A 24,170-nucleotide genomic window follows, 5' to 3' on the forward strand; every position below is an offset into this window, starting at 1 on the left:
TTTCTGGTCATCTACTATATACTTTGTCCTTTTGGAGGAATGGAAGCATTATGTTTTCTGCAGCATTTGCTCCTCCAGAGCTTTCAACTGAGACTGATGTTTTAAGCAAGCAAACAACTAAGTGAAATTATACTTCATTTTCTAGTTAGGCCACAAAGTATCCGTCCATAGTTCCTCTGTTAAAATGCAGCTATAACAGTGCGTGTATGACTGTAGTTAATTCTGCATCTCTTGTTTTTAGGCAACTGGGGGGGGATATGAAAGTGAAGATGCATATCCCAACGCAGAGCTTTTCTTCCTGGACATTCATAATATTCATGTCATGCGGGAATCTTTGAAGAAGTTGAAAGACATTGTTTATCCTAACGTGGAAGAATCACACTGGTTGTCAAGTCTGGAATCAACCCACTGGTTAGAACATATAAAGGTGATTTTTAGCTGTTTCTTTGAAATGTTTGTTCAAACACAATGCATCTGTCTTGCTTTTTATTAAATTTTGAAATAGTGTGTGTTCTGTATCAAACTTGAAGTACAAAAACCAGCATTACTCAATTTTGGCTTGCTGTTGCATTTTGGAACATATTGACCCCAAAAAAGGCAGAAAGCCACTTTGTCTTAGAGTATGTTATGAGGTCTAATAACTTACCAGCAGTAAGAGAAGATTAACGTTTATCAGCCTCATGTCAGACATTAGTCTTTAATAATTAAAAGTATGCGTTGTCAGTCTTATTGTCTGTGCATGTGAGAACTGATTTATTTTGTTAGCAATAAAGGATAAAAAAACCTGAATTTATTTGGGAATTTTCTATTTTCTTTTATCTAAATAAAGTACTTATTTTTCTAATTGAACTTTGAACTTTTTGCATCAAGTACAGCTGTGCAAAATTATTAGAGCATTATGTAATGAATCCTACTTAACATTTTTATTTTAAGTTAATATTTGGAAAATAAGCCTATTAGAAGGGTAGAAGTGCCTTTTTCTAACAATTGAGATACTTCAGTAATTTAGTTCAAAGGGAAGAGCCAAATGAAATACAAAGTTTTTAGAGAATAATTCCAATGGTAAATCCTCTCTTTCTTTTAAAAAAGAAGCTTATGTTCTTCAGTTTATCAAGGTTACTGTTTTCTGTCCCATTTTTTAAGAATTTCCTGTGAGATAAATTAGAACTTACTAAGGCATTAGGGAATCAATCTGTTCCTCTATTTTTATACAACAAATTTACTTTATCTCCTAGAAGATTCTTTTCCAGTTAATTACACCATGCTCTGTACATGTTTTAATGGAAACAGTATCAATGTAGATACTCTCTAGATAAAAAGCAATCAATTTATTTTTGTTAGAATGATAACGCTGATCTCCTTTATTGTTTGGTGTCTGTTCCTCTTTGTTAGCTTGTCTTGACAGGAGCTATTCAAGTGGCAGACAAGGTATCCTCAGGAAGGAGCTCTGTGCTGGTTCACTGCAGTGATGGCTGGGACCGAACAGCACAGCTGACATCGCTGGCCATGTTGATGTTAGACAGCTACTACAGAACAATTGAAGGGTTTGAAGTTCTGGTGCAAAAAGAGTGGATAAGCTTTGGACACAAATTTGCATCGGTAAGAACTGGAAGATAATTGCAAGGACCATACTACATTAACATTATATAGTTTTTGATGTTAAACTACTCCTTGTGGCAAGGTTGGATAACTCTTCTCATTTTGGGGGATTCTGACTTAAAACATATCTAAGTAAAAATGAACAGAGCTTTTTGGTTTGGGACCTGTTTGGTTTTAATCATTCACGTCCTGTGCAGCCTTTGAAAAATGCAGAATTGCTTGTGTTTCTGAGTCGATTGAGCAGAGAAAATAAGAATGCAGAAAAATGAAGTGGGTTCCCCAGGGCAGTGTTTGTCAAAGCCTCCTGGAGTTGACAAAGTTTGGATGACACTCTCAGACTCTCATTTGAATTTTGGGTTAGGCCAGGAGTTAAACTTGATGATCCTCATGGGTTCCTTCCAGCTGGAGATATTCTGATTCTTTGGTGGCCTCCCAGTGATTTCAGAAAAAAAAATAAAATTGAGTTGGGATTTGAGCCTTTTTTCCTTCCACTATCCCCGCTTCTCCCACATGTGGACTACTGTAAATGTCGTGGGAGGCAGATGAACAAGTCTGAGCAATACATTGGGTGATGTTTTCAATACTTCTCAAATGTTCTAGAAATTGTCAGAATAGATTTAAAAAGGCTGTCACTGGTGATGTCAGCTCTAGTTCTGTTCTGTCTTTTTCTCAGTACTTAGAAGATAAGGGGAAATTGTGGCTGTAGGTATTCAGCCTGTGTGTAATGCAAAGTGTAGGGCACTGGTGTGTTAGGAATCTTTTCAGACTCTTAGTGGAACTTCTCAAATTTGGCATATTAGCAGGAGATCTTCATGAGGGAACTGGGGAAACAGAATGGCTGGCCGGGGGGATTGTGCTGTGTTACAAAGACAGGAAGCAGAAGTTGGTAGGTGTAACTTGTTGGTTCTGAGCCTTGTAATTCCAAGTGAGAAGTTTGCACACCTTCAGTAGAATTTGTTTACATGGATTATTTTGTCCTTTATGGGATATTCTAAAGGTATTACTGTTGCTAAAATGAGGAAAATGGGCAATCTAAAAAAAAAAAATGAAGAAATGGAAAAATATACCTCTGGGTGTATTTCATGCCCATATTACACTTACAGGAGTGTCTCAGTCATTTGAAAATTCATGTATTGCTACTGAGCATGAATCACTTCAGCATTTAAACATGCTTAAACGTTGCAACTGTCTTTGATCTGATGTTCTAAAGGTGCTTTAGAAACTTGAGGCTTTAAGAAACTTGCATTTTGGTTGTTGTGAATATCAGCTGTAATCCAGTTTTCTATGTACTTACCTGCATCTTCTAATGGTGCTGTTAGGTAAACTTTTGAATTGTTCTGCTTTGGTGTGGCCACAGGAAGCACTGGCCTGTTTTTTTTTTTTTATTCTAGTTACGTTTTATCTTTAAACATTATTCATAATGCAGGTAAAGTTAGACTGTCACTAGGAGATTTGTTAGCTTAGTGCGTATTGTTCTTCACCATTATGGATAAACTTGAATCACCTAGGATTCTGTATTAAACTGTTAATTTTAGTTTGGGTCATCAGAGCAGTCTTTCTCTCAGCAGAAAATGTTTTTCCTCTGCTAGGTAAGTGGGACTTCTAGACCCCTTCCAAGTAACTGGCTCAGTCTTCTGGGTCATCTCTGACTAACTGGCAGAATGAGGGTGATTTCAATAGTTTGACTCTGCTAACAGTAATTTAATTGTCTTATTTTCTCAACTTGCTCACTGAAGTAGTCCTCTTTGGAAATGGTTAAAGCAACTCCCCTTACCCACGTGCTGTTTTCTGGCAGTACTGCATATTTTGATTTGATGTCTAATGTTTCAAAATATATATTTTATGTATTTGATATATTAGGCTTATGGTTAGTAATAGCTTATAAACTTCTATTTGGTTACTATATATGTGCTTCTTTTTTTTTTTTTGGAGTGTCTATGGAATGAAAACTCATAATGCAACCAGGAAATATTTTGTTTATACATGCTGTGCATTGGTTTGGTAGTTGTTCGATTGAACTGAGATCAAATAGTGAGAACTGAGTATTTCAGTGACTAAAACAAGTTAGCTGATAGAAGGTTTCAGGTTGTCAGAGTTGCAATTTAGATGCTGACTACTTACTTCCTGATTATATTTTCTATCTAATGAAGCACATAAGTAGATCTGTTGTGGGAAAAGTATCCCCCTGCTCCAGCTTTTCTGTGTATAGTGAATGTACTGCAGTATCCAGCTTGCAACATAACTTGCTAAATGGAATGTTATTGTTCTAACAGTGAATTTCATCACAAGAATTATGAGATATAGAATAAATTACAAACCAGAAGATACTTGGGCCCATACTAATCCTTAGCAAGATCCTAAAACTTCTAGCTGAAGTGGACTTTCCTTACTGAACACGTGCAAGACTGCTAATAGATACCACTTAATTTTAACTGTAAAAACTGGAGAGCAAGGAGGACCTATTTGTGTGTTTTGCCTATAGTGCTATTCTGGTAATTTACTACTCTTGACTAATTCTGACTACAGTCCCTTGTTTCCCTCCATTTCCAGCCATTCAGTTTTGTTATTTCAAGTTATCTGTACATCATTAGATATTACAGAGAAATGTAATGGTTTCATCACTGTTTGTGCCCTTAGGACATATTCTGCCTGCTATCTTACAGGCAGATTGACAACATCGAAGTTCAACATACATGCTCTTCCTTGGTATCCTCTGGACAAGTGTGTTCAAGTAGAATTAGAGGAGTTACAGAATCTGTTTTCCTTCAGTCCCCATCCATTTTCAACTATTAAATGTGAAAAGAAAGGAAATAGCTTTTATTGAACTTACTCTTTTTCATCTGTGAGGAGAATTCCTTTGATTTGTTACATTGGATGCTTTCTTAGAACAAGGTGGCTCACCCAAATTTGTAAAATGTGCATTAATTTTCTGTCAAGAATATGAACATTTCTTTGAGCTCTGTTCTGCTCCCTATCTGTCTCAGGTTTTGTCATCAGATTCAAGTGTGGAGATGGGCAGGGAAGATAGTGTGGATAGTTCCTATGATACAAGTTCTCCAGGGCCAAAATTACAAAAGAAGTCAAAATGTATGGCTTTGATTTTGATATTACGTAAATGTAGTTCAAAATATCTTATTTGTGATGTAACAAATGCTTTAAGGATGAATAATTCTTTTTTTTCCATTAACTAGCACTTTGTTTTTTAGTAACAGGACATCTTTGGAATAACTTTGCAGTAGTTCCCCCAGTCTCTCCTCTGTGATACAATAACTAATGCTGAAAACAAGTTGCTCTGTTACAGAAGTGGTTATATTCTGTTGTAAAATAAGAAACAGTGTCTATCAGCCATAAAATGTACTTTTTGTTTTGGTTAACAAGAGGCTCCATTGCTTCATTTCAGAGAATAGGACACGGGGATAAAAACCATGCTGATGCAGACAGATCGCCCATCTTTCTGCAGTTTATTGACTGTGTGTGGCAGATGTCTAAACAGGTATGTTATGGCGTCCTTCAGGTAGTAAGGCTGTTAAGTGATTACTGAATTCAAAACTTAGATCTTTATACAATCAAAAAAGTATTTCTAGAGGACAGCGTATCTCTCTGCCCTATCACAAGTAGTATATTTGCTTTTAAGCCAGGCCATCTCTTGCATATTTCTACAAGTGGTGTGTAAGCTTTGCTTGTGCTGCTTGATATCATGCATGCAAGGAGTGTGTACTGGAGATTGCGACCATTTGCTTAGCCTGCTTGTTTCATTGCATCATTTTTTGTGAAGCTGTTTTTTCAAATACCTGGACAGTGTTGTTTCATCAGAGCTTGGAAAGGAAGCTTGGGAGGAGTTGATTGTTGTGATTTAAACAGGTCTTCAATAAGCAGCCAGTTTTATCTGTTTAGGGCCAGGAATTAGGAACTAAACCCTCTTCTCGTATGATGTTGCACTATAAAGTGTGCAGTATGAATATCTTTCTCTCTAGTACGTGTAAATGTAATGATAACAACTCAGCATTGTATTCTTTTTGGAAAACAAAAGCAATTAGAACTTCTTGAGTGCACAGCTCTTAATGGCTAGTTTAAGGAAGTTCACCACTTCTGAACACTTACTCTGCTATGTAGTAATGAAAGCATTATCTTAAATTTTTCTTAAACGTATTCGGACTTCTAAATGCCTTCTTTAGTTTCTTAACATTCTCTGCTTTTGCAACAAAAGAACAAATTGGCTTTTTCTGTTGTTAGTTTCCTACAGCCTTTGAATTCAATGAACAGTTGCTGATTACAATCCTGGATCACTTGTACAGCTGCCGGTTTGGGACTTTCTTGTACAACAGTGAGTCTGTTAGAGAAAAAGAGGTCAGTCATACCACTGATTGTTTCATTGTATTGCTGCATTGTCTCTAGATGATGACAAAAATGCTGACTGTATTTTATTATATTCCTTGTATGTTAGTGTTCTTGAACTGGCCTTTTTCTCATTGCAGAATAGTTGCATGGTAAATGCCTTGGTTTTGGTAGCTCAAAGGCTATGCTGTCACTGTAATACTTGTGAAAAACTTTTTTTGTATTAGAAATATTCTTAACTTACCGTGCTTCTAAGTACATCATAACTATTGGCTTCTTTGGTTTTCCTGATTCTGTGCAAATGTTTACAATTCTTATTTCAATTTCTTTTCAGAAAGTGACTGAGAAAACATTATCATTATGGTCTTTGATAAATAGTGAAAAATCTAAATACACCAATCCTTTTTATAGTAAAGAGCTAAATCGAGCTCTCTATCCAGTAGCCAGTATGCGTCACCTCGAGCTCTGGGTCAATTACTACATCAGATGGAACCCAAGGATCCGGCAACAAGTAAGTAAATTGTCTAGAACATACAAACTGTTTGAAGCCTCTGGAAGTAGATTTTTGTGCTAAAACTGAAACGTAGAATAGTATCTGTAATCTGCTCTTCTTTTTTTCTAACATGCTTTTGTAAGGATGGGAGGAGGAAAAAAGATGAAAATGCTAATTTATGTGGTGGGATTTTTTTGTTGTTCTTTTAATCATCCAACTTGTCTCAGAACATTGAGCTGATTTCACTGCTTAGTATCAAGTCATCTTCAAATTCTTCCTGTCCCCTTTCCTTGGGAGTACGTTCTTAATGGTATTAGATGTTATGGAGGGTGGATGACAAGACTTAGGGCTTACTGAACCTTGAGGATTAGAAGTGTTGGCATCACAACTATGCCTTGTTGTATTTGCCTGTTCTTTCTCCCTTTTCTGGCAGAGCATGCAGAGCCTTTTACAAAGTAAGATGACCTTTTCAGTTAGTCTTCTAAAACTGCTGTCTGTATTAATGGCTTCATGATAAGTTTTGGTTTGTTTTTTGCTAAAACTTTCACCCAACATCATTTACACTGTGTAAACACAGGAGAAAAACTATTATTGATAATTTTACAAGTAAATCAGATTAGGAACACTTCTATCAACTTATGTATAAGTTTGTTCTTGATATATGAATGCTCAATTTTTGTTACAATCTTGCTAAAAATCTAGGCAATGTGGCATGTAAAGATAGCATACAGAGACTTAGTTGTCTTGCTCAACAAGCTGTGTAGTTTTGAGTAGGAGAAGACAGAAGAGCAATTTCTTGGACAGAAGCAGTGTTCATGATCAAGATCCTGGAATGAATCAGGAGTTTTCAAGCAATGCAGTTCCTCTTCTGCAGCTGATCTATATTATTTACAGCACTCCAGAGGCTGTAAGAGAGCCAGACAGTATGTTGTATTTTGTTATAAGTATGTTGCCAGTTTTAATTTCAAGTTCTCATTTAAAGCTTCTGTTGCTTGCTGTGGAGGATGAAGGCATTTTGAAAAAAGTAAATCCAGAGATTAAATTTAGAATGTGAAGAATTATGGGGCATGCAAATTAGCTGTAAATCTACTTTGAAATTCTTAGCCTTTATTCAGGAATGGCTTTTGGAAGTAGTTTCCTACTAGAACTGCAGACCTATATGATATAGTATTCTGTGTTTCTGCTAGTGGTCCCTCACTTTCACCATATTTAAGTACAGAACACAACAGTTCTCTTAAAGTACAGAACAGTTGTTCTCTTGCACGTGAAACTTATGCTTCATGTTAAGTATCTGAGTAATGAATGCGTGGCATAAGCCAGTTTTTTGAGCTGACCTTGTTAGTGCTGTGACATAGAAGCATGCTGGGGGCATCAGACTTGTGTCTACTGAAGAGCCTGGTCTGTCACAAGCAGCATCATTAATCCTACGTCTCTCATCCTGCTACTAACTAGATGCAGTCATTGATCATACTTCCACATCTGCTTCAGTATTTATAACCTCCCCTATCTGGGGTGCTTTGGGAATGCTGACTGATACTCAATGATTCAGCTGATTTTGAACTGGTAGTACACTTAAATTTGCTTCTGCAACTTTCTTGTTAATAACTCTGAGAGGTTAATTGAGAAACAGTTGCAGCTTCTTCACTGGTAGAACAAAGTGAGCTCAGGCTCTGTATCTGCTTTGGGCATCTGTGCGAAATAAGCTGAGCTTAAAATAGGTATTGTTAAGGTTCTTTGGCTGTGAGTAGTCTGGTTTGCTCTGAGAAGTCACAAAGTTGTGCGTTTATTTTTTTTCATTTACACATAGTTGCAAAGTTACTATTTAAGCACTGAAGTAAACTTTAACAGTAAGGGTAATTACTTAAACCGAAGATTTCATCTTCATCTGATCAGCAGAGCCAAAGATCTTCAGTCTGGCTAACCTTTTTTTTTTTTTTAGAGAAGACAAAACATTTAAACTGCAATCTAAAACCTTTTAAGTCAAGAAGGGAAAAGCTGTGGAGAAGACAATCATGTCCGTACAAACACACTATGTTAGATAGTAATTTCTGGGAAATTTCTGACTGATTTTTATTGAGAAAGAGCTATTTTGTAAAGCAGGATTTTTCTTTGGATGAAAACAGTTTGAACCCAGAGGGCTCTTGCATTATAGAAATAAATATATAAAAATAATAATTTTTTATTATATAAAAATAATATTATATTAAGAAATATATTTAAAAAATAATCCAAGAAAAGACAAATGTTACGGCATCTTGTGTAGATGTACTTGGACTACAGTGATAAAGGACTAATACAGATTTCTTTCTAGCAGCCAAATCCAGTGGAGCAGCGTTACATGGAGCTCCTTGCATTGCGAGATGATTATATGAGGAGACTTGAAGAACTACAGATCACAAATAACTCTAAGATATCCAACTCATCAGCCTCATCAACTTCTCCCTCACAAATGATGTCCCAAGTACAAACACACTTTTGAAGAAAACGCTGGCTTCTTTCTATATCATAATAGCAAGTGGTGCTTAACATAGATCTAGAGTATGAAGAAGAATATTTTAATGCCTTACGTTAGATTGTCCTAACACAAAGTATTTTAGACTGTCTTCATTTGAGGAGGACTTCAGAACAAAACCAACTCTTCCATTATGTGCCTTCTGGAACCTGTAAACTGGGAACATGAATAATCAACTTCTAATTATGGAGTACTTTAGAGTTATTTTGGAAAGTCTGGTACAGTTTGAAATTGATATATTGTTTTCATAAGAATGCTTTAATTTATTACAATGTAGGTCTGTTCTTCCTGCAAGAGAATTCATGCTCAGTCTTGGATGTTGTGAATAAAACACACAAACATAAAAAGGAATATTCACATTGTGTAGAAGTAGCCATGTGTCTATTCCTGCTAGGAATATGGCTGTGGACTTCATGAGGCAAAAATAAATTATGTGGTAAGATTTCAGAGAGAAGTTAAAAAGTTAAAATGTTCTGGTTATGTGAGAATTCCGGATTTTCTTCCCTCAAAATAAATGAAAAGATGGAAGGATATACTTTTAATTAAACAGTGCAGATAGCCCAGTAGGTATCAAAAGAAATTTTTTTTTTTATTGTATTTTTTAACAGATGACAGTTGCACTGGATTCTGAGAGGTCTTGTTCTGGTTAACTGTTGAGCATTGCAGTATATTACAAATTATCACTGTTGGCTTTTTGGATTAATACAGAACAAAATGTTTCCAAATAAGGTTTATATAATTAAAAACAGATCCACAGGGTCATTGCTTAAATATCCAGCATCAGCCATTGTTCTGAAGCTTGAGTACGTCTTAAAAAATAAATGTGCCTGTTCAGAGGAGCTTTTATACCAAAGTAGGCAAAAAAAGAAAATATATCAGTTCTGAATACTGTTGAAAGCTTGTAAATTTATACTTTACTGTTCAGTGTATATTTAACTTGTTTAATGAATTTATTCTTAAATATTTAAAGGACTTCAGTAGATGAGATTTGCAGATAGTGTGTGCACTTACACTGAACCTTCCATTGAGTTCTAGTTTTTGGTCTTCATTTCAGAGGCATTTTGTAAACCTTTAACTTGTTCTTTTCAGGTATTTTTTAATAGTTGCAAACATTTCTTATCACAGACAGACCTTGCTACTTGATATTTAATTAGGATTTTGCATATTCTCACAAGTTTAATGATATTCAAGCAATCCAGGAAATTCTGCAATTCTGAATTTGTGGAGGACTCTGATACTGTTATTTTAAATGAAATGTTCTGATGCTTGAGGCTTCTGTCACTGTAAATTATTGTACATGCGGTGGGGTTTGATCAGCAGGATATAATAGTATTATATATAAATTAAGTTTTGTGTAAGTATACATAATATAGTTTATTAGAAATTCTGCAAGATTATAATGTGTAAATATTTTGCATATGAAAACTAAGTTTAAAGCGATAATTCCATTAAGTAAGTCAAAATTTAGAGGACATCTGAGTATTTTTAGGAATGGTATTTTTTCAAAGGAATAAAAGTGTACTGCCTCTTGATTTGCTTCAGTGTATACACTGACTTGCACTATTTTTTTTTTCAGGGAAGCTCAGAGCATATTGCATGTGTGTTCTAAATGCATATGCCTCATTTTTGTCCTCTAAATTTCATTCTCCCTTCCATGTTTTTCACTGTGTTTCCAAAATAACATGAAATGCCATGATCCCAAAGCTTGGCTTGTTGAGATGAACAAGATAAATCTATTTCAGATGAAGGAAGATGCTCAATTGAGATACACTTTTGAAAACTATGCATACTCTGGTATATTTGCCTTTTACTTGTAGTTTATATATGTACATAGATACATATAGATAAAGCTAATTTTATTAGAATATTTAATGTTTCTGTATTTGAGTTGAATATATTGGTGACATCTCTGAGCAGCGCGGAGAAGTTCAAAAAATATAGTTTTACTGTGTAAACACTACATGATCACCTGTTGTGTGTGGGAAAGTGTGATATAATGGAAAGGATCTTTATGCACTTAGTTCATTATGTATATTCCATTATTCACATTACTGGTTTGGTTGAATGCCATTTTAGAAGCTCTCTAGCATAACTGTATTTGGGCTTGATTTTTTTTTCAAGTCAGCAGATAAGATAGTACTTCTTAACTCTGTTTTGTCATGGTAACACTAATTACACAAACATGAGGATGTTTTTAATCCAATACCTTCTGGAAAATACTACTCCAGAGCTGCTGTGAATGTAAGCTCACAAACGATCAGCGGTAATAGGAAGCTCCTTTCCATTTAACTGAGTGTTTGGGCTGTCATGCTGCAGAGCGATGCAAGCAGATTCACCTGTGTGTGTTTGGCGGCTGTGCTGCTGGGCTTTGCCCGGCAGTTGGCTGTTACTTCACCTTCCTGCTGCAGCTGTGCGAGCTCAGGGAGCTCCTGAGCAACAGGAGGGGATGGGCAACGACTGCCTGCTGGGGGGGGAGAGCTGGGCTGCAAAGGTCAGCAGCTACAGCTACCTGCTGTGCTCCGTGAGACTGTGCTCTGTGAACTGCCGCCTTGGTTTTGTTTTATTTTTTGTATCCTTCCTCCCACGGCCCTGCAGCCATCGCCCTGCTGCGTACTGTGAAGTCAGCACAGAACGCCGTCTTGGTTCGCCGCGTGCCGTATCCATCGCAGCACCACCGTTATCAGTGCGCCTATGGCCGATTGCCTCCGTTGGAGGCACGTCTCAGCTCTGCCTGCGGCTCGCTTTGCGCGGCGTTTCTCCTTCGCTCTGCCGTTCGCCTCACGCTTTTGCTCCCAGGCACCGTCTGCTCTGTACGCGCGCGGAGAACAGAGAGGAAGGCTGCTTTTCCGGCCGCTTCCCCCGGCCCTGCCCGCTCCGCCCGGCGCCGCCTTCCCGCTCCGCGCCGGGCTGCCGCCCGCCCTCGCGGCGCCGCGGAGGCCTATGGGTAAGGCCAGCCGCCGGCTGACAGCTCTCGGCCGGGGCCCGGGCTGAGGCGGCGGGGCCGGGCCGCGTGGGAGGCCGCCATCCCGGCGGCGCGGGGCGTCCCGCCGGCGGCCGGAACCATGGAGCGGGCGGCGGCGGCGGCCGGGCCGGCGGCCGAGAGCGGCGTCGTGAGCCGGCGGGCCGCGCGGGCGGGGGCAGGGGCGGTGGCGGGGGCCGCGTCGCGGCAGGCCAGCAGCGAGACGCTGGACAGGTGAGCGGCGGGCGGGCAGCGGGCTGCGAGCCTCGGCACCGCGGCCTGCCCTGCGATGCGATGCGATGCGCGGGGCCGCGGCCTCCGGCCCTCCTCCTGCCGCCGAGCCTGGGACCGGGGCTCGGCCGGCGCTTCCAGTCTGCGCCTTTACGCTCATCTCCGCGCTAACAGACGGCCGGTTGTGCCCCGTCCGCGCGCCGGCCCTCCTCAAAGTTTCGTGCCCGCGGCTGCGTGCCGGTCGCGGTTAACGGGGAAGGCTGGGGCTGCCTGCGGGATTTTGGCGGGGATCTGGGGAACCTACGGAACTTTTCCTTTGGCAGCCGCTTATTCTGTCGGTTGTCTCACGGTGGGCGGGCAGGCGCAGAGCTCGGCTGAAACGGCCTTACCCGGAACGGGAGTAAACGGAACTCCTCGGGGTGGGGGAGAGGAAAGTTCGGAGTTGTGCCTGGCTTCTGCTTCTGTGTTCCGTCACTTTTCTTTTAGGAGAAATCTCGACGTTCTAGGAAAGCTGGAAATCCTTGCTAAGAAGTCTGTCACTCAAGTACACATCTTTTATTCCTTGCTTTCGTGTTTCTTATTTCAGTTTTTTTATCTGTCCAGAGAGGCTGTGGATGCCCCGTCCATCCCTGGAGGTGTTCAAGGCCGGGTTGGATGGGGCCCTGGGCAACCTGGGCTGGTGTTAAATGTGGAGGTTGTTGGCCCTGTGTGTGGCAGGGGGTTGGACATTTGTGATCCTTGAGGTCCCTTCCAACCCGGGCCATTCTGTGATTTTCCTCTCCCCCTTGTTGAGCCCTGGACCAGTCTCAGTGCAGCTGTGGCCGTACCCGATGGGGCACGGTGTGACCTGGCACTGCTCTGCCCACAGCAGGGCGCTGAGTCTCACTGCCGGGCTGTGCCGCATCAGAGCCGGGCACCTGCACACCTCCTCTGCTGGCACGGACATAGCAGGGCCTGCCACAGATCTGCCATTGAGAAATCTTAAGTAACAAGTAAACGCTCCTTTGGAAACAAGCTTAGGCTAACCCTAAAGAGATATAGCAGAAATCAAGAGTTGTGAAGGAAGGTGAAATAAACAAGCTTGGCTACTAAAGTTTGTCAGAAAAGTTCTTAAAGATCTTTAATTTCTGGCTACGTGCACCTCTCTATCCTAGCAGATAGTGTGAGGAAAAGCTTCTGGCTGTGCAGGGGTTTGTCATCTTGTGTTGTCATGCCGCCTGCCAAAAATCCCAGTTGAGCTGGGTATGTGTATAGAGTGGTTTGCTTCTGTCACACGATGCTCAGAGAATCCAAAGTTAGTTTGTGAATTAATTTAAAAAATGAATTTAAAATTTCAGTGTACGTTTGACTTGGGAACGAGCTTTACATCTGCACAAGTGCCTAGCAAACCTGTGTGGATGAGTGGCAGTTATCTCCTGTACAAGCTGAGCCTGCGGTGGCATGCAGGCTTCCCAGCCTCCCCGGCTTCCTGTGGGGCAGGCCTGCTTTGGGGCACTGCTGTTGCACCTCTCCATGGCTGGCAGCTGCTCCTTGCTGCTGGCACTCTGAAACTTGTAAGCCACGCTGGTTCCAGCAGCTGCTCTCCAAATGCATCGTCTCAGGTTCAGTGCAGTTCTGCTGTTCAGATGCATTGTCTGTAGGGTTCTTGTAGACATCTGACACTGGTAAAGCCAGTCTTTAACATTATTTGGAGAGTATTATATGAATATATAAAAATGTGGCTAAATTAGAAACTGCCTTTTAGGAAATGTATTTTCTATGTCTGGTATTAGTATAGAGTGCAACACAGCAGTAGTTTGCAATTTTAAATGCTAGCATTGAGTGGTTTAATTTTCAAGAGGATTTACTAAACAATCAGGAAATAGCAATAAAGGTGAGTATGAGGAGTTTCCTGTTAGTTATCCAATTCATTCCATGTATGGCTCTAAGAAATGAATGTTGGAAAAAGAGCTGTACTTGGGTAAGGAAGCAAACATTTTTGTAAGATCTGAGGACCATAAGCATGCTTTTGGCCCACTGACAGCTTTACATCTCTGATAAGATCCAGTAACAATTTACCTCCTTTGTTCACTGAAATAATTGTGTTATGCCCACAAAGAAACCTGATTTGTACTGTTAACACTCATGTATGGCCTTGTTTTGTATTGCTGTGCCTTGCTATTCTCAATATATGTTTTGAATGTGTATGGTAACTGTTGAGTCACGGCCTGAAGCACTGATGAGCACCTGGGGAAAGGACTGGTCAGCCCTGGGAGCACAGGTGAAAGCAAGTCAGCTGTGTGGCAGGAAGGGATGGAGCCTGGCTGCATCTCTCTTAAACCTCATTTAAGGGCTGACCCCCACTGGGGAAGGTTCTTTGGTTGGAGATCCTTCCCTTGTGGAGTCTCTCCTGTGAGCCTAGATCTTCAGAGATGGGTGAGCACTTTTCCTTTGTAGCACCATTTTATCTGCCCCGCTCCCTTCTGCTCTTGTATTGCCTTTCCACTGTGCTGGTCTTTTTGACTGTAACAGAATAGTTGTTAAACAACATTAATATTCTGTTTCTGTAGCCCTACGGGATCACACGTTGAATGGTGCAAACAGCTGATAGCTGCAACCATTTCCAGTCAGATCTCTGGGTCTGTCCCTTCAGAAGGTGTGTCCAGAGACTACCGGGTAAGTGCCCTGAGCAGCATGTCCCATTTGTTTTGGATAAGAGCGGGTGGTCAGGAAACCCTTGCTGCTTTGAGTGTCAGGTGGTAAATGCTTCTGTGACCTTGGAATGTTTCACAACTACAAGTGTCTCATTTGTGCATAGGAATCTTTGAAATCTGTTCTATGTTTTTCTCCATAGTTAGAGCAATGGCATTGAAGTGTACAGGAAAACAAAAAATTGTTCTGAATGAAATGCAAAGAATGACTTGCCTTTCCTTTTGATTACTACATTAAACAAAACAACAAAAACAGCTGAAGTAAATTAATGGTTGTAGGTTGAAATTGCTTTGTGTCATTTGGAGTACCAAACTGATTTCATTGGATTTCACCAGAAAATGAAAATGTTACTTTTCTTGTTTTTAACTAGATTTGAAGTCATTTGCTAATAAACTCTATGCTTAAAAGTTTGCTGTCCAGCACCAGTGTATTTTAGATTCTGTGACTGCAGATCAGAATCTGCCCACTCTTGAAGATGAATTCCATGATATTTCTGACCACGGTCTGTTTAAAAACTCCCTTCAGAGAGCATGGTGTCATTGGCACTGTCTGCACCTTACCCTTGTGAAGGATGGGCAGCTCTCAGGTCAAGGGTAAACTCTTGGATGGAACATTGTGGGACACTGCATTACAGCTGACAGTTGTCTGTGCCATGCAGATCAAGGACTTTGTGGTAAAATGCAAGTGTGTAAGCTTGGTGCTCAGTTTATCTCTGATTTGTATGGCATTCCTCTGGAGAAAGGAGTGCTTTTGTATTCTGAGTAGCTTCATTCTCTGTTGCAAATTCACCTTGGTTGTTACTTAAGTGGACTAAGTCTTTTGAGGCCTAATTAGATGTGTTTATCACTGTTTCTAAGAAACAAAGAAACAAAAAATTACAAGCCTTCCGGTATTTAGAATTAGTGTGGGGGGAAAAAGAAGAAAAAAGTATTTGCCATTATTGCATTACTGTGACTTGAGCTCTCGTATTTGTGCATAGTCCCATATAATTTTTTGTCCTAGAATTTCTTTGTTTAAATTCAGGACCTGAATCTTGTCTGTGCTTTTGGGAAAGGCTTTTCTTTGTGTTTAGTGTTTCTGGAGGCTCAGTGGTACTGCAGGTGTTTTGTCAGTACTGCTAACACCTGTGTGGGTAGCACAGATCCAGAAAAACTGGTGCTGTACGTTCAGCATTAAGAAACGAGTAGAGTCCTCATCTTTAGGAAAAAGGTGGGTGACATTGGTTAGACAGTAAGAAACAGTCCCATCTGGTGAGTGCTGAGTGAGCTGGGAGCTGCAGGATGGTGTGGGGCTCTGCCTGGCAGTGCTGCTGAAGGAGGCACTGCTGTGCCTGGAAGTCACGCAGGTAGCAGCAGCAGCTGGGTGCAGCTGCCTTCAGAAATAAGCTGACTGTGAGAGTGGTGAGGTGCTGGAACAGCTGCCCAGAGAGGCTGTGGATGCCCCGTCCATCCCTGGAGGTGTTCAAGGCCAGGTTGGATGGGGCCCGGGGCAGCCTGGGCTGGTACTAAATGGGGAGGTTGGTGGCCCTGCATGCGGTGGGGGTGTTGGAGATTCATCATCCTGGAGGTCCCTTCCAACCCAGGCCATTCTGTGATTTCTAATGAAGAGATGCAGCTGTCTGTTTTGCCATTAGAATCCAAAAGATCTGGGGGTTGTACTTAATCGTTGTTACTGCAGGCTTGTTGTTTTCACCTTGGAGGATTACTGGGCTCGCTCTTCTCGTGTCGCAGTAGCACTGAATAAAAGCGTGATTAGGAGTAAATTTTTCAGAAGAGTTTGGCATTTGTTTCAGCACTGAATGGAAGTGGCTGGCATACTTTCAGAGCAAAATAATTCTGCAAGTTGGAGCTATATGTAGGGTTGTTTCGTTTTGCTTTTAAATTCAACTGTAATGAATATGCTTGAAGTGGCGTTCTCTTGAAAATCTGACAAATGCTGTAAAATATTTAATGGGTCAAAGCTGTGCATTTTGTTGGATAACATGTTATATTTTAACTAACAGGTGTACAGGAGGCCTGATATTCGGGTAAGGTTACCTGTGGCAAGTAGTAAAACGGCCTCCTGCCTGTTTGTCCTTTGTGCTGTGTGACATCTTGGTGTGTGAGTGTTGTTCTTTACTTCGCTGATGGTTTTTATGAATCACTCAGACCATGTTTCTATGCAGTGCAACAGCTTCTTTGCCATTGAAATGCTTATACCCATTACTTTGTTTTCATGAGCAATAAAAGTCAATGTGTGAGAAAGCAGCATATTTAAATTACATTACAAATGTGCAATACTAACTTCAGTTTTATCGCATTAATTGTGACGACATGGATGCTTGCAGCTGAGGCTTATGTGCTTCTGACTGCTGAGTACTGTATGGGCACCTCTAAGGTAGTGTCTGCATTAAAGAGTGTTAGTGGATGAAAGTGTTGCATCTTTGTCCAGCCTGTTTAAATAGGATTCACATTCATTCTTGCTTTTGTACGTGCGCTACCGTAATGCCTCAGTCCTGTTGTAGAATGGGAGGTTAGGTTGGAAGTTGGGTGCTAGTGCACCGACCTGCATCTTTTTAATGACAGTTTTGTAGGTCTTGCCTATTCTTCATTGTTTTCTTGTCCCTCTCAGTAGCGTGTATAGAGTGAGGAATGATCTGGACAGCATTCTGACATTGTTCATGAAATGTGTCTAACGCTTTTATGCAAACAAAGAGCTCTTGTTTGGTCGTGCACCAAGAGATGGAGTCTGAATGATGTCTTTCTTATTCCTTGTTTACATGTTGAAAATGATGTGTTTAGTCAACGCTCACAAGTTGATTTTTTTTTTTTTTTTTTAATGAAGGCTCTTGAAATAATTGGTGTGAGATGAGTAACAAAAATGGCCTGTTTTCCATTGGTTTTTCTTAGCCCTTTGTAAGGGGTTTGGTCTTGGAGTGGTCTGCTGTGCTTCTCTGTCCTTCACTGCTTTACACTCTGTCGGTGTGTTTTGTTGGTCCTTTTCCTAGTTTTCTCTCAGGGATCCCTATGCCTACTTTAATTTCAGAAGCAACGTTTGTGCAGTTGGAATGTAAGCAATTTCCATTTACCAGAATTCAGTCAATGCTTAGATGCTAGGAATTCTTCACTTTTATAAAGTTTTTTTTACTAGTGAAAACACTTTAAGCACTTGTAGTGTCCAGGCTATCTGAAGATACTATTTTTTTCAAGGAGCTCTGTAGAAATACTGTTAAAAGAAAAGTTTGATTTTAGCAAACAGTTGTAAATTTAGACCGAGTCTGGATTTACAGTCTTCCAAGTGAGGAGTTTGCTGGGAATACTGGAATGTCACAGACACAGCTCGTCTCTAGTTAATGCTGAAAGGACATGGAAGAACAGTTCTGGCTGAACGTGTCAAAGCAATTACTTCATTTGACCCAGTGACATCTGTGCTGCTACCTGGAGTGCCAGGGACGTGATGTTTATTAAAGAGATCTAATTAATGTTCAGCGTTTGCTACCATTATGATGCAAAATATATATACATATATGTAAAAAAGTGACTCGTTTGCATTATTATGCTCTGAGGAGTAATTGTAACTTTAAAGTTACTGAGTCACCTTCAGAGCAGTGCAGAAGTTGTGGGAAAAATGTGAAACCATGAAACTGAAAGCTAATTAAAACATGGCTTACACGATATCATATTTCTAAAATTGACTGAATAATTTCTATTTGAACTGTTTTTTCCTTGAAAGACTGCATGACTTTTGTCCTAATGCTACTCTTGCAAGCTGCACTCAATTTCTTCTATTTATAAGCATGTGGCGTACCTTTAATTCATTTTCTTCACTATGAAGTTGCTTGTCTTAAAAAGACAGTACGTACTTTACTTTTTTGTGTACCAGCCCAGTTTCTTAAGTGAAAAAGAGGGGTGAACTCTGAATTCTGTGTTGTGCCAAATAACATTAAATGGGTGGCCCCAGTAGCTTGGAATGTGTTGTGTGGAAAGGGTTTTGTGTCAGGAGTGGGGAACTCTGGAGGCAAAGCTGTGGTTAAAGTATACGCTGTCTCTTTAAGGAAAGAAAAAAGGGGGAAACTAGAAAAGATTCTGTCCTTTCACCTGTTGTGTGCATGATTTTTCCTGTTACTTCTCTCTTGCCCTACTGCTGCCTCATGCAATGCAGGAGATTCAGGATGGACACAATGGCTATCATTCTGAAGCAGAAGCTGATCAGGTGGCAAGTTTTACTCATCTTTCATTCATTAACTGTGTAGTCAGGTACTGTATGCTAGTGCAGTACATTGAGACCTTGTATTTCTTGTTCTCAGAGGATTTGTAGAAAGCATTAGTGTGTTTGGTTATGTGCTAGGTAGGGTCTTCATCTGATGGCTTGTGGTCCAACCATTGCACCTAAGGCCCCATCTGACAGCACGCTGACCTCTGAGTTTGTGTCAGCTCCTTGTCTGCGTGTCGTCGTCTTTGTGTTTGGATGCCACATATAAAAATCTGGTGGTAACAAAGAAAATACCAAACCCAACATCAATTTAATTATTTTTGGAAGTTGCTTAATACAGGCTTGCAGTAGTTTTTTGGTTTAGTTTGGAGGCAGGCCAGTGCTACCATTATATTTATTCTCGCTCAAGATGTACAAAATCGAAACCTTGATGTTTCATCATGTTGACAAGAAAGAGCTCCTTTTCTCACAGAGCCCTTTAAGTCCCACAAACCACTGTGTTGTTAATTAAAATTTGTAGTAAATCTTAGCTGTCAACAAAGGACCCAGAGGATCAATCTTGTGTCAGTCAGCAATGAAGTCACTTACCTGCAGGAAAATTTGTAAACTAGCCCTTATTTTAAAATCACTAATCGTTCTTCTGTATTTCATTTTTACTTCTTAATCTGACTTTCTGCATCCACAACTCCCTTAGTGGGTCTCTTCCATAAAAGAGCATGTCAGGGTGTTTCTGACTGCTATTAGAAAGTAATAGCTGCTTTTAGCAAAAGACTAACAAATTGACAGCTGCACATTTGGGCTGGTATTGTTCGTATTTCCTATGCTATATGTAGCCAGCACGTGAAACTAATTGTTGCATAAATGCTGTGTTACTAATATATTACTAATGTATGTCTGTGTAATATTTATAGCACATTTGCCTCTTTTAATACTGTGCTGTTTGATACAATTGTGCCTTGTGAAAAAAGACGCACTGTGTTCCAGTAATCTAGTAGTTAAAGCACTTTTCATCACAATATATCGATGCAGTGCAGATGGAAAGTGAGATTTACTCACAGTTTTGGGTTCCTGCCAGGCGCTGCGAGATGGAAACAAACTAGCACAGATGGAAGAGGCTCCGCTTTTTCCTGGCGAATCAATCAAAGTTATTGGTAAGCACACTACCAAGTACTACACTGAATACTATTAATCCACTGGTTTGTTTACTTAAAAATAGAATATTATTTCCCTTTGAGTTTTGTTCTTTTAATGTCTTGCCATTTTGGATTAGGAGACGCGGTGTGGATTTCTTATCTTTGTTTTTTAAATCCAAAAGTAAACATGAAAGACTACTCAGTTCAAGAAGATGACTTTGTCCATTTAGATATATCATTCTTTTTCAAGTGTGACTTTGTTCCAAATTGGGTACACAGGTTGTGTTTCTGCTTGGAGCTGCTGAGAATACTTCATAGATTGAAAAGTTTTAAATTGTGATAACAAAGAACAGAAAGTTCCATAAAACTTCATTTCCAGTTCTACATCAGATTTATTTCACTCTGGCCTATGATGGCAAGGTCTGCATTAGTAGTACAGTACTTACCTGGAAACTGCATGCAGTCTTTCAGATAAAAGCATACATGAGGACACGGGCATGTAACTTTGAGGTCAGTCTCATACTTCTCACTAACTACCATTTGCAGACACACACACACACACACACACACAGAAATAGATTTTTATGGAGTAACTGTCTGTAATAGTAAGACAGAGCTTCAACTGGTCTGTTTTCCAGCTAAAGACGTTATGTACATCTGTCCATTTATGGGAGCAGTCAGTGGTACGCTGACGGTGACGGACTTCAGGATGTATATCAAAAGCGTTGAAAGGGTAAGAGTTTGCTGTTATCTGCATTTTCTTTCCGGTAGAAGTGTTTCTGAAGTAGATTTCAGGAAGTAAAGAATTTGTTGTAAGTGAACGGTGATGTTCCACAGCAATCTATTGAACGGGAATTGTAGTTATCCTAATGAAACACATGAATGATACAAGACTGTTCCAAACCAAATGTAACAAAATTCACTTGCTCTGTGTACAAATTTCAGGATCCACCTTTTGTTGTTGATGTTCCTCTTGGAGTGATAAGTAGAGTTGAAAAAATTGGAGTACAAAGCCATGGAGACAACTCATGTGGTATAGAAATAGTTTGCAAGGTATGACATGGTACAGATACGTTCATTTTAAAAGTTTTCATTTCATTTTCTTGTGAGAGGAATCAGCATACATGTGCTCTTTCTATCTGCTCAGTTCCTTATATTTGAACATTGCTTCATTTAGATAACACATTTCAATTCCTCTTGTGATACTTGTGCAGTCTTCAACACTTCTGCCTTTTGTTCTAAGAGTGAATTCAAAGGAAAAATGGCTGTTGCCATTAGAGTTACTAGATACTGCAACAACTGTAGTCATCCATTACAAACAGTTATGAAACTCCATTCTGACATGGGTCAAATGATGTCAGTGACTGAGTGTTACTTATACGCCTGCCTTCTCTCGTGTTTCTTATAATTGCTGTTATCTTTTTTAATTTACCATAGGATAAAGTGATGTGACTTATTTTTGACAGGATATGCGGAATTTGCGGCTTGCCTATAAACAGGAAGAGCAGAACAGATTGGAGATTTTTGAGAACCTTGTAACACGTGCATTTCCTGTCTCTAATGGACTGGTACGTCTTAAGGTGCAGAGAAAGGTGTCTGGGTCTGTCCTCTCTTTGGAACGTGTAGGTGGGAAAACTGGAAGTGCTGGGTAACAAGCACTGAAGTATTGATTTATAACATTGGTTACAGAGCAGACAAGCTACTGTGGCACAAATTTGTACAAAACTCTTTAGATTTTCCTAATAACATGATTAAGGGGGACTTGTTTTCTGCAGTAGATAGTTCAATATGAAAGTTCTTTTTGGAAAAAAAAAAAATACTGTTAGCTTAATTATTAGCTATCTGCCAATGTACTTTTGTTTGCTTGTATGGATAAGGAACCGGTTAGAAGGTAGAAGAGTTTTCTCATCCTAGCTTTGCCACTGATCTGTTGTATGATTACGGAAAACTAACTTTAATTCTCTTTCCTTTCTTGATTTTATTGATTACATGACACGTTCTGAAAGAAATAACTGTCTTTAACTTACTTTCTAGCAAAATGTCCATTCTTGACAGTAAAGCTTGTACCTGCTGTTAAAGAGTTCTAGAAATGTGACATTTGAAATAGGATTCTGTGTTTTGGAGCTTATTGTATATACAGTCCATCAGATAGTAATTTATACCTCTGTTTTGTTATTTTTAGCCTCTTTTTGCATTCAGTTATAAAGAAAAGTTTGCTGTTAATGGTTGGAAGGTATATGATCCCATGTCAGAATACAAGAGGCAGGTAAGTTGCATAGGAAAGTTTTCATCTTTGGCTACCTGCAGAGACTGTCTCAGTCTCATGTTAAGATCGTAAAAGCAAGTGGCCTGACTTTGACAGTGCTGACCACCTGCTAAAGATAAAGTACACAAGAGGTACATGAGCAAATTGATCTGTTAACATGCATTGCTAAATCTATTCCAAGTGCTGTTTTAAGAAAATGTAGTCTCTGTAAAGATTTGCTTATGAGTAAGCAGGATTAAACAAAGGAGTAACCTTAGTTTGTCACTGTAAATCTAGTTTCCCAGTTGCAACATTATTATTTCATTGTATGATCACTTTTTACCTGAGTGTACAGTCTTTTGAAATGGTTGTTTTGCATAGCAGTTTTAAAGATAATAAACAGGAAAGTCTTTGACTTACGATAAAATCTGAGGACCTAAAATTTATAGCTTATTTAAGATAAAAATGTAGGCATGCTTTTTTTTTTAAGTGTAGCATATCAAAATTTTCATTACAGAATCCAGGTAAGTACAGACCTAGCCTAAAAAATATAAAAAATGTTTTGCTTTCTTACAGGGTTTGCCCAATGAGAGTTGGAAAATATCAAAAATTAACAGCACCTATGAGCTTTGTGATACATATCCTTCTGTTCTTGTTGTGCCAACCAGCGTAAAAGATGACGACCTCTCAAAAGTGGCAGCGTTTCGAGCAAAAGGCAGAGTTCCAGTAAGTGAAACTTGCACAAGGAAATAGAAGTGCTCTGTGTATTTTCTGGCTTGTAAGAAATGATCGGAGTTCTTCTAGGTGTTTTTATTTAACATCAGTTGGCCCACTTCCTTTCTAAAAGGGGAGCAAAGAAAGAAGAATTAGGCTTCGTGAGTTTAGAACTGAAGAAAGCAGTTGAAATGTGAGTCTTGATTGTTTGGTTATTATGCTGTTTAATACATTTTTGTTTGGAGTTAATGCTTCTAGGCTGGAGTATTATTTGATGCTAATTTGTTTATTAACTTGTGTCTAATTTGGTATGGAATGTGTTACAGCTGTGGCAGTTTTCTTGAGAATAGATACATTTTACAGGTAGTGAAAAAGCTCTTTTAAATACTTGGAGGGGTAACAGTGTTCGTGCTGTAGGTCTGCTTAGCAAAGTGCTGTACAGGTCTGTAAACTTCTACATGGAAACCTGTTCTGTTGTTTGACCACTGTCACAGTAAAGAAATTTTTCTTAATGTTCAATACGAATCTTCCTTGCTGTGTAGGCAATGGTTGTCTAATTGCTCTCTGGCTTGCTGCTTTTATATTAGTACAGTAAGATAAAATGGTTTTGCTTTATTCCAGGTGTTATCCTGGATTCATCCGGAGAGCCAAGCAACAATAACACGATGCAGCCAGCCATTGGTAGGCCCGAATGATAAGCATTGTAAAGAGGATGAAAAATACTTGCAGACAATTATGGATGCCAATGCTCAGTCACATAAACTTATCATCTTTGATGCCAGACAAAATAGTGTTGCAGATACGAACAAGGTAGGTTGGCACCATAAACAGTAGTGGTATTCCAAAGATTGCTGAAGATCGAGTAAGAGATGAAGATACAGAGAATTTGGTGTGAAAAGAAATTTTAACAGGGATCTCTATTTAGAGCATGGGAAGGGAGGTAAGTTGTTTGGAGTATTTTGGAGTTGAAGGCAGCATGAGCACGTTCCTGAGAAATGATGCAGTAACGCCAGGAAAAGGACAGAGATCTCAGTAATAACAAGAGGAAACTGCATAGCTGTATTAGC

The 24,170-nt window shown here is 39.6% G+C and overlaps 2 protein-coding genes across 14 annotated transcripts in view; both read left to right on the forward strand.

The window, feature by feature from the left end:
* MTM1 (myotubularin 1) overlaps positions 1-11,480 on the forward strand; it is a 40,438-nt gene extending 28,958 nt beyond the window's left edge. For 5 of the 6 annotated variants that reach the window (XM_031602681.2, XM_090150268.1, XM_090150269.1 and 2 more), the window contains 6 exons: positions 242-427; positions 1,393-1,599; positions 5,000-5,092; positions 5,833-5,946; positions 6,269-6,445; positions 8,739-11,480. In XM_031602681.2, coding sequence (XP_031458541.1) covers positions 242-427; positions 1,393-1,599; positions 5,000-5,092; positions 5,833-5,946; positions 6,269-6,445; positions 8,739-8,906 — 945 coding nt within the window. In that variant the 3' untranslated portion in view covers positions 8,907-11,480. The remainder of the gene's footprint in view (positions 1-241; positions 428-1,392; positions 1,600-4,999; positions 5,093-5,832; positions 5,947-6,268; positions 6,446-8,738) is intronic. The other variant, XM_031602682.2, reaches the window with a different exon arrangement.
* A 384-nt stretch (positions 11,481-11,864) lies between these two features.
* The window catches only part of MTMR1 (myotubularin related protein 1), a 31,971-nt gene continuing 19,665 nt past the window's right edge, over positions 11,865-24,170 (forward strand). Inside the window, exons 1-11 of one of the 8 annotated variants that reach the window (XM_090150265.1) lie at positions 11,865-11,883; positions 14,679-14,784; positions 16,823-16,846; positions 18,961-19,014; positions 20,087-20,162; positions 20,783-20,877; positions 21,090-21,197; positions 21,611-21,712; positions 22,327-22,410; positions 22,966-23,115; positions 23,725-23,913. In XM_090150265.1, coding sequence (XP_090006391.1) covers positions 20,117-20,162; positions 20,783-20,877; positions 21,090-21,197; positions 21,611-21,712; positions 22,327-22,410; positions 22,966-23,115; positions 23,725-23,913 — 774 coding nt within the window. In that variant the 5' untranslated portion in view covers positions 11,865-11,883; positions 14,679-14,784; positions 16,823-16,846; positions 18,961-19,014; positions 20,087-20,116. Of the gene's footprint in view, positions 11,884-12,000; positions 12,133-12,691; positions 14,545-14,678; positions 14,785-16,822; positions 16,847-18,960; positions 19,015-20,086; positions 20,163-20,782; positions 20,878-21,089; positions 21,198-21,610; positions 21,713-22,326; positions 22,411-22,965; positions 23,116-23,724; positions 23,914-24,170 lie in introns of those variants that run through there. The other 7 variants (XM_090150263.1, XM_090150264.1, XM_031602678.2 and 4 more) reach the window with 7 other exon arrangements.

Source organism: Phasianus colchicus, chromosome 14 (assembly GCF_987193195.1).
Source record: "Phasianus colchicus chromosome 14, bPhaCol1.hap1.1, whole genome shotgun sequence".
NCBI classification, from domain to species: domain Eukaryota; kingdom Metazoa; phylum Chordata; class Aves; order Galliformes; family Phasianidae; genus Phasianus; species Phasianus colchicus.